General features: G+C 41.1%; 1 protein-coding gene and 1 long non-coding RNA gene across 2 annotated transcripts in view; one reads left to right on the plus strand and one right to left on the minus strand.

Moving 5' to 3' along the window:
- Positions 1-15,308, plus strand: part of LOC141791767 (uncharacterized) — a 76,328-nt gene that overhangs the window by 12,462 nt on the left and 48,558 nt on the right. The window lies entirely within an intron of this gene.
- The window catches only part of fgf11b (fibroblast growth factor 11b), a 58,648-nt gene that overhangs the window by 2,609 nt on the left and 40,731 nt on the right, over positions 1-15,308 (minus strand). Inside the window, exon 4 of the mRNA XM_074672414.1 lies at positions 897-1,095. Within this exon, the coding sequence (XP_074528515.1) occupies positions 897-1,095 (199 nt within the window). The remainder of the gene's footprint in view (positions 1-896; positions 1,096-15,308) is intronic.

Consider the following 15,308-nt stretch of genomic DNA (forward strand, 5'->3'; position numbering starts at 1 on the left):
TTTTGCGCATGGCGGAGTTCCACCCTAATGCGTTCAAATTTTAGATTTTATTATTAAAGAAATTTATATTTTTTACCACATTAACACAAAAAAAGTACCGAAAATTAGTATCGTTGAGTACCAATACCGATTGCCAGGTACCGGGCATCTGTACCGAATCATTTCAAATGTGAAAGGTACCCATCCCTACATACACACATAGATAAGCACACTACATATTGGACAGAGAGCTGGGAAAACCACCTCAAGAAACATCTCCCAGCACCTTCTAAATAAAAATGCAACATTCGCTGCTTCTGATGTCTGTTTATTGTTGTAGTCAAGCTGAATATGAACCAATTTTGACCCCGGTCCGCTTTATTTTTATAGTCACTGGTTGTTTTTAGGTAGTTTTCGGTCACAACTTCCTGTCTTGCTTGATCTTCCCTATGCTGAATTTATGCGTCACAGCTCAGCGTCTGACAAAAATGGGATGGCTACTTGTTACCTGCTACATGATGGACCAGCCAAGCAGATGGACTGCAACGGAGTGGATCCAGTGTAGGTTGACGCATTGCCTTGAATGGAAACCTATCTGATCTGTTGCTGTGATGGAGTAGAGAAGGACTGCAGACGCATCTGGTGTAACTCAGCGGTTAGCTTATTTTTTTTTCTTCTGTCAGTGCAACCATAAAGTATTTGTTAAAATAGCTGTTTGCATTATACAGGAACTAAACTCCTTTTGCTGTCAGTGAACAAATGCCATCAAGAAATATAATCTCAAGCCCTTTCGCCTACAACTACATCTCCCACCATCTGTGACCTCTGACACTAAGCGCTTTGTACTCACTGCCTGTTTATAAACAGGCAGTGAGTTTGGCTGCCTAGCGGTTTCCATTGACATCAGTGGTACAAACCTTCTATAACTTTAGGCAGAAAGTGTGCTGCTCCTTTGGTCTTCTTCACCCGGTTGCCCTTCATGATCTGGCCATCCCGATTGATACCAATATACCAGGAGCGACCAGACTGGCTCTGACGGTACAGCATGGACGAGTATGTGACGTAGTAGTTCTCAAACACACTCTCCTTAAACTTACACTCTGGAGTGAAGTTGTCCTGAAAACAAAAAAAAACATGGTAGAGAATGAAGGAGAGGTGCATAAATATTTGGAGTGATGATACAGGAAAACAGGAAAACATTGTTACATGTCTTTGAACATGAAGTTCAAGTTCATGTAATCACTCAGCTAAGATAAACATGCGTGAACATAACATAAAACTACACTAATTAGGTGACTTTTCCCTGAGGGAAGGATGGAGAGAACTTTCTTTGGTCTTTGAAAGCATGAAGTGCTTAATCCTTTGGGACCAGTATGACAAGCAAGCATTCTGTACGTGGAGAAACAGCATCAACATTTACAGTGAGCCAAACAGAGCACACTCCCTGAGGAAGAGAGAGGAGAAGATAAAAGCATCCAAACACTGGCACCTTTATGATGCCATAACAAACTCACTCTATTTACATGTTATATCTTACATATGTGTATAAATACACATGAAGTTCAGTTCATATAGATGACGAACTCTGACATATTGTAGTTTCTGCTTCAGAGGCATCTTCAGTTCAGAAAAACAACTGGATGAACTTTAGATGAACTGAAAAACCCAAAACTAGTATATTCTCTGTCTCTAATTGATCTGTTAGGATTAAAACAAATTACAAACATACAGCGACTAATCTTTGCTGATATTGTTTGATTAAAAAACATAAATATAAACAAATGCTGGTGTTTGCATGCCACAAACCTCATGGTAGGATTTCTAAAGGCATTTAAAATAACTAGAAAGACGTAGTCTGTCCTCGAGCTGGTGGTCTGTTTTGCTTCTGTGGATATGGAGGCGTCCAGATTAAACTGAGGATGTTTCATAACCACATTAAAGCTTCTCACAGCATATTTAAGCTACATTTAATACCAGGGGTAGCCCAGTTTTACTCTTTTATGGATATTAGTTTCCAACTTTTGAGAGAAACTTTATCAGATCCCATGTTGACTTCACCACTTCACATACTGTCAGATTTTAAGCACAGCAAAAAGAGGCAGCACTTCTGTGATCCCAAAAGTGGGAGACGAGAGCCCGGCATGACTTCCTGTCCAAAAAGGCCAGAGGACCACAAAGTGAAAGAGGTTCAGAAAACAGATAATCAGCATATTAGGCAGAAAAACTCTACTTTTGGCTGTTTGTCAGCCATTGATCTCAGAGATATTTTATTGACTGTTAAAAAAGATTAGGCACACATTTTTTTCCTTTATTAACAGGGTGTCCGCGGGGTCTTAAAAAGTATTAAAAATTGATAAATCAGTTATGGGAAAATTAAGGCCTTTAAAAAGTATCAAAAAGTCTTAATCGTAATGTTATGAGGTATTACATTTTATTGGTATTCAAGCTTTGTCTCCAAACGTATCCATGAATATTTATTTTCCTCCCTGTGACTGTTACAAACTAACAGGACAGCTCCATATATCCGCCACGGAAATAGTCCATCTGGTGGGAAATGTTTTCAGGGTCTGAACCTTAATAAACAACCACACCTGGTGATTGGACAATCATTTTGCTCGTCACACTCATCACAGACAAGCGCGAGGATCTAGAAAAAGCCTCAGCATCTCAAAATATTTCTCTCTAGATCATAAGAGTTTCTCGAGCCTCCTGAGAAAACTTCTCGGACTTTTGATGACCTGGGAACTTTGATTCTTACGATTTAGGGAAAGCTTCCCCTGATCTCAGTTGTTTTGGAACAAATTTTCTTTGTTCAGATCACTTTTTTACTGGATACAACACGATGAGATAAGTTATTTATCAACACAGTTACGTAGCGCTGTTGTTTGAAACGTGACAACAAGCAAAGTTGTGATTTTGTGTGGCGCCGGCTAAACGTAGCGCTAACAGCCCAACATATCTGTAGGCTAATGTGACAACAAACTCAGTACATACAGTAGTTTAGAAGTCGTCGATATGTAACGCTGATAGAAAGCAAATAACACAATCTCAAGCACATGTCCTAAATTTTGACAATGATGAAATAAATTTCTTCTTTTTTTTTTCTCCAAGTTAGTCTTGAATAACTGTTACTTGTTGTGGGAATGGAAATGTCAAATAACCTGCCTTTAGTTTCATTTATTCTTTCAAGCTTTATTCCTTCTCAGTTTACCTAATTCATGTTAAAATGCAAACTACAACTATCAAAGATTGGTTGCTAACAGCAGCTTAAAGTCGCGTTAAGGTCTAATGACTTTTTGAAAGGTTTTTAAAAAAGTCTTAAAAAGGTATTGAATTTAACCTTCGGATTTCAGCATATACCTTGATTAAGCAAATGCTTCTCAGTAAATTTGATATTTTCCTGTTTGTGCACACCTGGTCCTCAGATGTATTTGGTTATATAAAAATATCATGTTAGGAGATAGGTACACGCACACTAACGCATAGGCGTTCCCTCCTCTCCTGCTCAGATGATGTAGATAAAGTGTGGTGTTCAGAAGAGCAGTCAAATATAGAGAAATAGTATGTGGCTTTGAAACATCTTATTACCCAGAGTCCTCAAAGACATGTGATTATGGGCCATCAATAGGAAGCGCTTTACTCTGTCACATGTTGAAAAGACGAGGAGCCACTTCATGATCAGATTTTTCACTCTTCTGTTCGCTGTGTAGATTCAAAAGTAACATTCATCCCCCTCCAGTCCCCCAGAAGAGAATTAGTCTGTTAATATAAGCTGCTCTCATGTCCTGTCACTTGTCTGTGACTGCTTTAAACTGAATGGACATTTCAGAATCAAATTAGCTCAACTTGGATCATATCCAGCGGTATAGCCGGGCTGGAAATGATCATGTTCCAGCTGCACTTCCTCTCCGTCTGTGTCCTCGACATAAGGACTACTGAACCCTGCATAATGTTGACCGCTGATATTAACCAAAAGCGACAGATATACATCTCTCTTAGTCTCCGTCAGGGTCTTGACAGGGTCCTTCCCCTGTCAGAGAGCACAGCCAATCTGCTGGATTGATTAAGTGAGAGCAGCAGGGCAGAAATGGCTGAGTGGAGATTTTCTCAGAGACTCAGGACCACAGAAGAGGGCTGAAGGATCACAACTTGGCATAGACGAGCTTTAATATAGAGCCAAAAGTAGATTGAGAAGGTATAAGAGACCTCCAGTTTCACACTTATCACAGATCATCACCTTTCTCCTTCAGCCGAGAAGCTGAGAAGGCAATTCAGGACTCTGTGCCCTTTCTCTGTCCACTCCTCCTCTGCTGCTCAGCCACAGTTTATGCTCCTTTAACTGCTGATCATAAAAACAAGAAACTCCGACCCTTAACCCAACAAACTCTCCCACCAACCTGGCCACATTGCAGGGCTATTTTAAGACCCTCTGACAGGTTTGATATCTTCTGCTGTGCTAACACAAAGAGGATGGGATCGATAGATGATCTGCTTCATTCATTATTAATCAGGCCAGAGAGCAAGAGGGCTGGGAAGTGCGGGAGACAGGTAGGAGAGAGAAAAGAGAGCCCAAGATCACTTGGAGAGGACAGAGGTGTTGCTTGGTAATGAAGGAGATTAAGATGAGGCCATCGTCTTTGCATCTCCCCGAGGACTGGAGCAAGAACGCAGGCTGGTAAGGGCTTTAGTCGCCAGCACCCCATGATCTGACGCTCATGCCCCTGGGGAGAAAGAAGCCATCAGTCCAACAAAGTACCCTTCAGCTCAACCTCTGCAATGACACCCGTGATAACCCCTCTCCCTAGTCATCCTATAATTACCCTTCATAATCAGTCCCCTGAAAGTAGCCTAATGATAGAAGCCACATCTTCTGTGTTTGAGTCAAGAAGTCTCCAAAGGTCTGAGGAAAAGAAATTACACAGGGAGCCGGCATGATGATGAAATAAATGTCCTAAAAATTTGTTCTAACAGCCCTAAAAGAGTGGCTTTACTATCAAAATGTCTACTTTGATACTGAAAAATCTACACTTTAAAATTTTATTATTTTTTTACACTCCACAACAAAGGAGAGAGAATAAAGCTGGCTTTAAATGTTTCAACAAAATCTCAAAACATTTTTATACTTGATAATAAAGATAAATCATCTTCTGGGTCAAAAGTAGTCAGAATTTTAACCTGGTAAAAACACAAAATGATTGTTTCGCTTCAGAATCTATCAACCTGGATCAGAACCTGCTGACTTGATTGTAGTGAATGAACTGATATTTATGCCATTATTGCGTCTCAAGGTTAAAAACAAATTCACAGGCTATTAAGATTGCTGAGAACTAATTTTCTAATAGTTTCACTTAAAATTTTAGACGACTCTAAAAGAAACAGCTCAACAAAATCCAATCACAGGGACTGTGACTGAATTGTATCTATCACCAACAGCTTCAGTCTATCATGCAGGTTAATGTCTACATGCCTGAGCTGGTTGAACATATTAGGTTGTAAAGTAAAGCAAACTACACAACTTTAACTTTATCCAGATCAAATTGTGCCAAACTTCACTGTGCTACAAGATACCATAACACCTCAAATACGCCTCATATGTCTGCGGTCTGACTCCATACCGTTGTGAGTTGACTGCATTTGTCAACTCACACCAGCTGAGTGTTCAGTCTGTCAAGCTACATGACTGACAGAGGGCTGGAGACGTAAGCCCGAAAAGTTACCCTCCTTCCCACTCCATTGATGTTGGGCTGTTAGACCTCAAACCTGTTGACTTCTGGTTGGGCTCAGCTCATGATGTCTGTTTGTCCTTGTAGTCAAGCTGAATACAAACCAATTTTGACCCCGGTCTGCTTTATTCTGAAAGTCACTAGGTGTTTTTAGGTAGTTTTCAGTCACAACTTCCTGTCCTGCTCTATCTCCCCTACACTGCATTTATGTGTCACAGCTCAGCAACTGACAAAATTAGTAGGGCTGCAGCTATCGAATATTTTGTTATTCGAGTATTCTACTGAAAATCCCATCGATTAATCGAGTAATCGGATAAAATACATTTTTGTTTAGTTAAAGAGCAGTTATTTTTCAAATGATTTTTTTTTCTTTAAAAAATAGAATTTTCTGATACAGCATGTCGATAAGAGCACTTGCTTTGGTAGCTCCAAAATTTGTAAACACACTGACACATTTTTTGTGCTTTGTACATCTTTTAAATGTTGCAGACCCAAATGGCACCCGTTTCGTAGAATGATCCATTAGTCTCCAGACTAGTTGCTATTTTGTATAAGAGGTAACTTGAGGGGTCTGAAAACTCCCTTAATATGGCCTCAGCTCTATTTAAATACCACTCTTTGATCTTTTTTAAAATTAAACGATTCCTCGAGGCAGAGAAAATTACTCGAGTATTTTCTGTAATCGAGTACCTCGAATCATTCGAGGAATCGTTTCAGCTCTAAAAATTTGGATGGCTGCGTACTACCAGCGACACGATGGACCAGCCATGCAGACAGACTGCAACAGTATGGATCCAGTTTAAGTTGACACATTGACTTGATTGGAAACCTATCTGATCTGTTGCAGTGACAGAACAGAGACGGACTGCAGATGCATCTGGTGTAATTCAGCTGTTTGCCATCCGTGCATGTTTACATCAGAGTAGTAGAGTATTCTGTCACTATGGCATGAGCCACTTACCTAAGCTGTAACTCTGGCTGCTGGTGGTGGGTGGTACTCTGCATTGACACATGACATGATGAGCACAAAGAAGGGAATGAATGATTCCTTTGACTGACTACAAAATAACTCACATTTCCACAAGTCTTGCACTTGCAATTCGAAAGACTTCATAATTCCAGTTTTTATTTTTTAAAAATCACAATCACTAAGCAATGTTTTCATTATTATGTGCAAAGAAGCAACACATGGCTTTCTGCGGAGAAAAGAGTAAAAAGAAAAACATGAATCAGTGTTAAAAGGAGTCAAAAGTGAGCAGTAGTTCAAACTTTGCATGAACTACCAAAATTGATTTTACCAACTAATTCTGAGGTTGAAATGGCTCCTAGCTGATTCCAAATATGTAACTATTATTATCTCCCTCCCCAACCTTGAGGGTAACCTCTTGTCCTCAGCAGAGCTACAGAGAGCAGCCAGAGTATACTGAGGATACCTCTCCAACCACCAGATTTACCTGCGAAAGATGAATAATGGTTGAGAATTCATCGAGGGCAGCTCATTTTTAAGAGTGATGGGGGAAAATTTCCATCTAAATGGTGGCTGCTCGGACTCGAAATTAAATAAAAACCTCTTCCCTCAACCGTGACTTATTGGGAGGACTTGGGTAGCTTCCCTTCCATGTGTCTCAGGCCAAAAATGAATTTCAATGAAAGCAGACGAGAAAGGTAATATGTAGCATCCGTGCTGAGAATCCCCAAGATGGCAAGAACCTTTTTATGATGCAGAGCAGCACCCGACCCAACAACCCCCACCCCTCTCCGCCCACACACACACACACATACACACACACACACACACACACACATACACACACACACACACACCTCCCTCTACATCCCTCGTGTCTGATTACATCGATTCCACCTGCTTCAGGAAGCTCAACTCTCCATGCCACCACATTCTGGGAGTACACTTAGCACCAAATAAGGACAGAGGAGTACTAATAATACACACTCACAGGGCAGAGTTCTCCACATCACACCGCCTTTTTTCTCCTGCATATAATTATAATATAAGAACAGGAATGACAGTTAGGACTAAAAATAACACTGACTTCATGAATAATATTAAATATCTTGTTTACTTTCATTTCATCATGCATGCACAAGCATGAAATGAGAACTAACACCCCTGAACATGTGGCTCCTGCTTTTGGAATTCAAAACATCTATAAAATGTAATTATTTGCAGTCCCCTGTTTAAACAGCAGGGGTCACAGTGTCACAGAGGCTTCCCTGCATCTGCTGACTGTCCCAGCAGCTCCCAGTGTAACCTCTGGGAAGCTGAGAGATCAGCCCAGCTGCTGCAATCACACCACGTTTTCCACTGCTCTGCTTTGATACTGCAGCAACCCACACACACGACAACATGAAAGCTCATTCACAACAATGATTTCTTACATCCTCACATGCTCTTAATCTGTGTATGTGTGTGTGTGTGTGTGTGTGTGTGTGTGTGTGTGTGTGTGTGTGTGTGTATGCAAAACCAGGGCTCCACCAGCGAGGCATGTTGCTGATGCTGCTGTGGAGCCAGATGTAGATCCACTGTGACACACCACGTTACATAAGTCAATAGGCCATAGACGTGCTTATTTAAAGGGCTTTCCAGAGGATGAGACTGGCAGTTAATTCTGTCTAGCAGCTCACATGTATGGTCTGTCTCTAATGCTTTATGATAGCCTGGGAGGCATGATGCTGGCATGACAACAGTAGAGGGGATTATAACGTGCATGGACGTCTCTGTTGTGTTGACTGACAGCTGGAAGATCCCCGTCATTATGCTGTAGCTGTTGACTTTCCCTCTTTGACCTCCCTGATGAAGGTGGGCGCCTGAATCACCGCGCTTTTAATTTTCAAGGTAAGAAAGGACGCAGGAAGTGGTGATTCAGTGTGAACCATCATCATATGACTGAATTCAGATATATCCCTGGAACAATTTTGGAAGGAGAGCACAGGCACAAGGTGTATCATGAGCCAATCAGAAAGAAAAAGGTTTTCCTTTCCCTAAGTGCATAATTGGCTGCCCGGCAGAGTGTCCGTCTTTATCATTACATTTCTTCACTTCATCTCTTTTCTCTTCCTCTGGCCAATTATTCTCTAAGCTGCTTTTTCTAATGTCCACATTTTATCCTGTCCTGCGATAAAACAGCGATGCTATCGCTCTGCTGGTGATGTCCTGCATCCCAATGCAACCCCCCCATGAAAAGAATAGAAAGGACATCGCTTCTTTGTCAATAGGTCTCTCATTTCTTCTTTTATCCCTCCCCTGTCTCCCTCCGTCTCCCTTGCTCTTTCTATCAAACACGGAACCAGAAGCTTTTAGAAACAGAGTTTATTTTTCATTTGTCCTTCAAGCATTTCTTTAATGAACTACAGGCACATATAAACTGCACGCTGTCTCAGGAGAGAGCTGTAAACTGTTTGGAAAAAAATGTTACGAAAGCTTTGATTGATTCAAAAAAAGTTGTCCTAGATTTCATGGAGAGAAACATCTTCAATGAAGGTTTTTAGCATTGGCGATCAAAGACAGCCTGCAGCCAAATTCTTACATTCTGAGTGATGTTAATACATGTATAGAGACCATCCAGTGTGAATGAGGTATGCCTGTAAGGGCTAAAGCAAACTTATTTCATAGAACAATGCAGAAGACAGCGCCTGGAGGGCACGAGACTTAGTGAGGACGCACAGTTTGTCCAGTAGCGTGGGCTCAATTCACGTTGCTTAATATACTCTGAGTACACGTAGGAAAGATTACAGCTGAGCAGACTCACCAAGACTGGTCGGGAGTACTTCTTAATTAAGTGAATAAAATCACATTTTGAGAATGCCCAATTATGTAATTGCACAAAAGGCTGAGATTTGGAATTTAAAGTGATACTCTGGGAAGTCTGACCTGCTGACAGTGTACAAGAGGTTGTAATGTTTGTAAAGACACAGGTGCACATTTAATCCTTTAAAGTGATACTACGGGATGGAACAAGTTGGGTCCTATCACAAGGTTTAGGGCAGAAATTACCCCTACGGCAGTGATTTTGTGTAGCAGAAGCCCAGGGCGCACGCACCAAACACCCCCCCCCTGCTCCTCTGCTGGTTTCCTCTGCACTCAGACGGGGCCAATTTTTACTTGACCAAAAACACAAATAAACGGACTCCCACCAAAAAAATCTGATATCGGTCTGCATTCACACTTTATTCAGCATTACATTACTTTCACACAAAAACACTGCTAAATAAGGCTCTAGTTCTCATTGTGTCGTAAAACGGCGCTACCTCAGCTGCAGAGCCACAGCTAGCTACGAGGCGCTCGCCGCTTAGTGTATCAGTCCGCGTGCGCGCAGCGCGCCAGATATAAACAAACGCAGGTAGTCTGCCAGGACAAAGAGACACGATGAGAACTAGAGCTTTATTTAGCGGTGTTTTTGTGTGAACGTAACGCGCTGAAAATTCTCTAAATGAAGCGTGAATGCAGACCGATATCAGATTTTTTCGTTGGGAGTTCGTTTAGAGTTTTTGGTCAAGTAAAAAATGGCCCTGTCTGAGTGCAGAGGAAACCGGCAGAGGAGCAGGGAGGGGGTGTTTGGTGCGAGCGCCCTGGGCTTCTGCTGCACAAAAACACTGCTGTAGGGGTAATTTTTGCCCTAAACCTTGTGATAGGACCCAACTTGTTCCATCCCGTAGTATCACTTTAAAGGATTAAATGTGCACCTGTGTCTTTACAAACATTACAACCTCTTGTACACCGTCAGCAGGTCAGACTTCCCGTGTATGCAGCGTGGTTATGACATTGAAAGTAAACTAACCAAACAACAAAAACAAGAATGTCATAAAACTTTTCATGTTTCTCTTTGACACCAAACACCCTGACAGACTTCGTCTATCTAGTCCAAATTAAGAGCACTAACTAGACTAGACCTTTAGCCAGAAAAAACTCAAACCCCTTTCCTTCTATATTTTGTTTTCTATGTTTTATTTTCTCCACCAATGAGGTTATGTTTTGGGGAGAGTTTGTCTGTCTATTAACAACATAACTCAAAAAGTAACGAACGGATCTTGATATAATTTTCAGGAAATGTTCAAAATGAGATAAGGCAAAAGTGATTGAATTTGGAGGTGATCTGGATCACCGTCTGGATCCAGGATTTTTTAAAAGATTCTTTATCATTGCGAGATTGGGCCGTTTTCACCATATGTGTATACAACCCTCTGACAAATGGTCGGATTAGTTTGCAAAACAATACAAGACAAGGTCACCATAATTTCTGACAGATGTTAAAGTACAATCCAGATCCTGGCAAAATTCTGGATACTAAGATCTGGATTATGAAATATGAACTGGGTCGTCATTATTTTCAACACTGCCCGGTAAAAAATTATCGTACAAACCTGCGACTAAAACCAAATTGTAGCAGATAGTCTGCTGAAAGAGAGTATAACATTAAAGTTGGACTAAAGTGTTGTCTGACAATCACAATATGCTTGGTGGAGGTCTCTACCCTCTGAGTGCTTTTCTAGTTTGAAATTCAATCATTTCAGTTAATATTTGGTTCTTTTTAATTGAGATGTGCATTTTTTCCACCAACCAATAATTTCTGCATTGTCCAACTCATATTATTCACCATAGTTGCAAATCACTATACTGTCCAAATTAAATGCAATTACACAATGTTGCCAAACAGTGCTGCACTAGTTCTCCTGCTGCACAAGTTTTCCTTTTGGAAGTTTTGTTGAATTAGCCTCCACTCTCACATCAATCAGCCTCTGTTTTCTGACACTCCTGTTCAGCGTATCCACACCACAGTTCTCTGATCTTGATACGAGTCTCTCCTTTTTGCCAAAAAACGTTGTGATATTCATATTCAGATCACTCTGAGACTGTAAAAAGTAGTCTTGAATTTCACAAGCTTTCACGTTTTGTCGCCTTCAGTTCACCAAAATAAAGCAAAGGTGAATAATAACTCTAATGTGACGTGCAAGTTTACGTGTCTGAGGTTTAGTGAGCTGCAGTCAGAGAGGCAGCAGTAACCACAGAGTGCACTGCCACCAGAAAACACTCTTTGACTGAGGCACACACATTGACATTACAGGTGATACATCACAATAAAAACTGACTGAACATTGGCCAAGCTCGCTGTAACAAGCTTACTCCGTGTTCCAGCAGTCAGTGGTGGAGAGTGACTCACTCCGTGCAAATACCAAACCTCCCTGTACTCCTATAACCTTCCTGTTCAGGTTTTAGAAAACTACAACTCAAAAGGAAAAGAGTGTGCCTTCACTGCACTGTATTATCTTCACATCAGAATATCGTTCTCTGTAAAGCTGACTGTGGTGTAAAGGAGCACAACAACACTAGATACCTGAGCTAAACACAAAAACAGTCCCCATAAGAGACCACAGGAATATTACCATCTTCTTTAAAACATACCTTAAAGGGATAGTTCAGTTTTTTTTAAGTGGGGTTGTATGAGCTCTATGCGGCCACTAAGGACACAGATACAGTAGAAAGGTGTCTCCTCTCCCTCAGTAAGACACAGACTGTAATCGATGGTGACGAGGAAATAGGCACTAACAGGGAAAGAGTGTACCAAATTCAAAGGCTATTTTCTCTGCCTACAAGAACTAAAATCAAAAAGTAATACCACAGTTTAAGAGTACGCTACATCAAATATTTTTTAAGTGCATTAAGTCTTCGGAAATATAAACATTTATCCGGACCTAACTAAATGGTCATGTATCCTTCCGTGCAGCGCTAGTGCACTCCGTCCCCCCTCCTCCTTTCAGCTGTAGGGAATGTAAACAAGCTATGCTTCGGGCGCCGGTTGTAGCCTCATGTAAGTTTGATCAAGTATCGTAATTCTTTTGTTTGTACTCTAAGGATTGTGAGGCAGTGTAGGAAATTCAAAAGTAGTTACTATGATAGCGACGATGTAGTTCCATTCACTTTGGAACCAAAAGGATACCTGTATGAACCGGAGTACACAGAAGAAGAGCTGCTACAGATGGCGACTGAAAGGAATACAGAGGAAACATCCGCGGACACTGGACATCAAGATAGAGTCTGAAATACTCAGTGGTGTCAATGTCTGAGCTGTGACTCAATGCCCACGGATGCTGAGTGTTAGTGCTGTCACGAGTGGAACTTGGTTACAGACACTCTTCAGGATTTGTCTGAGGACACTGCTGACTCTCAAGCCGTCTGTATAACTCATCACACAGATTTCCCTGCTCTTCTGAATTCTGGAGTGTCCTGCAACAGCAACAACAACAACAGTCGTGGCAGCAGTAACACTCAGCATCTTGATGTCCAGTGTCTGCAGATGTTTCCTCTGTATTCCTTTCAGTCGCCATCTGTAGCAGCTCTTCTTCTGTGTACTCCGGTTCATACAGGTATCCTTTTGGTTCCAAAGTGAATGGAATGTCATCGTCGCTGTCATAGTCACTCATTTTGAATTTCCTACGCTGCCTCACAATCCTTAGAGTACAAACAAAAGAATTACGATACTTGATCAAACTTACATGAGGTTACAACCGGCGCCCGAAGCATAGCTTGTTTACATTCCCTACAGCTGAAAGGAGGAGGGGGACGGAGCGCACTAGTGCTGCGCGGACGGATACATGACCAGTTAGTTAGGTCCGGAAAAATGTTTATATTTCCGAAGACTTAATGCACTTAAAAAATATTTGATGTAGTGTACTCTTAAACTGTGGTATTACTTTTTGATTTTAGTTCTTGTAGGCAGAGAAAACAGCCTTTGAATTTGGTACGCTCTTTCCCTGTTAGCGCCTATTTCCTCGTCACCATCGATTACAGTCTGTGTCTTACTGAGGGAGAGGAGACACCTTTCTACTGTATCTAATGTCCTTAGTGGTTACATAGAGCTCATACAACCCCACTTCAAAAAAACTGAACTATCCTTTTAAACTTTGACTCTAGCTCTAATCCTTCACTGGCTGTTTTGACATAGCTCAAAGTTTCTGTTTTTCTGTGACATGGATTCAAAGAAAGCTACTGGGTGCATGGGACCATAAAAAATGCACACTAACCCCTGAATGAGGCCACCAAATATTCAGAGTAAGAGGCAAAGCCCGTGTGTAAATCTCGACAGGCACAGGAAGTGTTTCTGTGAAAACTTGCCTGTCAACACCACTCTCATGACAGCCTCTCCTTCTCCTTCTTCCTCCTCCTCTCTGCGTCTGCGAGGAGTTTTCCAGAGCACATAGATTATAAAATGGGGCACGAATGAGCCAGGCTCTATTTTTAAAATGGGATCAGCCATTTTCTGTTGTCACCTACAGGTAGCAGGGCTGAGATTTGTGCCTGCAACATGGTAGCAGTGGACTTCTTTTGCTTGTTACAGAGACAGGTCTTTTACAAACTCACCGCTATATGAATACTGGGTGAGCATCGGAGGAATACTGTGAGATATTCAGGAAAGAACATTGCTTTTAGTGAGCAGGAGTGGCAGTATGAGCAGCAAGATGAGAAAACAGCTGAAAGGATGCCACTTGTCACTCTGTCAGTCACCTCAGCTCCTCTGTGAGTGTCGATGATGGGTTCATTTATCATAAATGTAAACATCCCTTTTCATCCTCACACACTCTACTGGCTTTAAAATGTGAAAACAACTAAAAGCTCGATACACAAAGACGTATATCTATATAAGACCTTGTTATAACACCTGCACAAGCATAGGAGTACATCTGATACACAGAAGAGGTTCATTAAATCAAACGTGCATGCTTTACAAAAGACGACAGCTGCTCCGTTGTGCAGCACCTATATCAACTCATCCTGTAACAGTATGTGTGTGAGCGTGCCTATGTATATTTTGTGTGTGTAAGTGTGAGAGGAAACTCTCTGAAAGAGGTCAGTGTGAGATGCAGTGCAGCTATTGACTGGTGCTGAGGAAATCCCTTCTTCTCTCTGTTCACAGAGGCAGGGTGCCCAAGTCTCCTGCATGCTAATCAGAAGCTCAGAAGATAATAGGAGGAGGCGTATGTGCCATAAGTTAGGATTTAACTCTCACATGTACGGATGATGCTCCCTCCTTAACATCTCATATGCATAAAAATGCTTTTGCATTCAATGCTTTGCATAGATTGTCGCACTTATTATGCTGAAACCAACATGCAGATTACCGCTGAAGAGGAACACATGCAATATATTTTCTGACGGCTGTCACATCACTCAGTCTGTTTTTCATGGTGGTCCAGTTAAGACTGCAGTTAAAACATTTCCCCCACTGTGTTTTATGATAGAGTACATACAGTGCATACTCTCTTCTAGCACAAGAAAAATGCTTCTGTTTAAATCAGCGATATATTCAGCCCTCCATTACCTTTACATGGTAAAGTATACTTGTCACAGTTTGTCGTTATATACTCTTTTGGTAGGCATGTCACGATAACAAATTTTGCGAGACGATAATTTTCCAAAATATTATTGCCGATAAACGATATTATTGTCAATGTTATTTTGATTTTTTTTTCCATTTTTTCATTGATGTAATTATGATAAATGGGATAATAAAGTGAGTACACCATATCAAAAGCAAGAAACTTTAATTTCTTAAGAGTTTTTAACTGTAATTAAAAGGTCAGGATCTTTTA

This window comes from Halichoeres trimaculatus, unplaced genomic scaffold (genome assembly GCF_033239565.1).
Source record: "Halichoeres trimaculatus isolate MK-OKI-2021-1 unplaced genomic scaffold, fHalTri1.1 fHalTri1_scaffold_6, whole genome shotgun sequence".
NCBI lineage: Eukaryota > Metazoa > Chordata > Actinopteri > Labriformes > Labridae > Halichoeres > Halichoeres trimaculatus.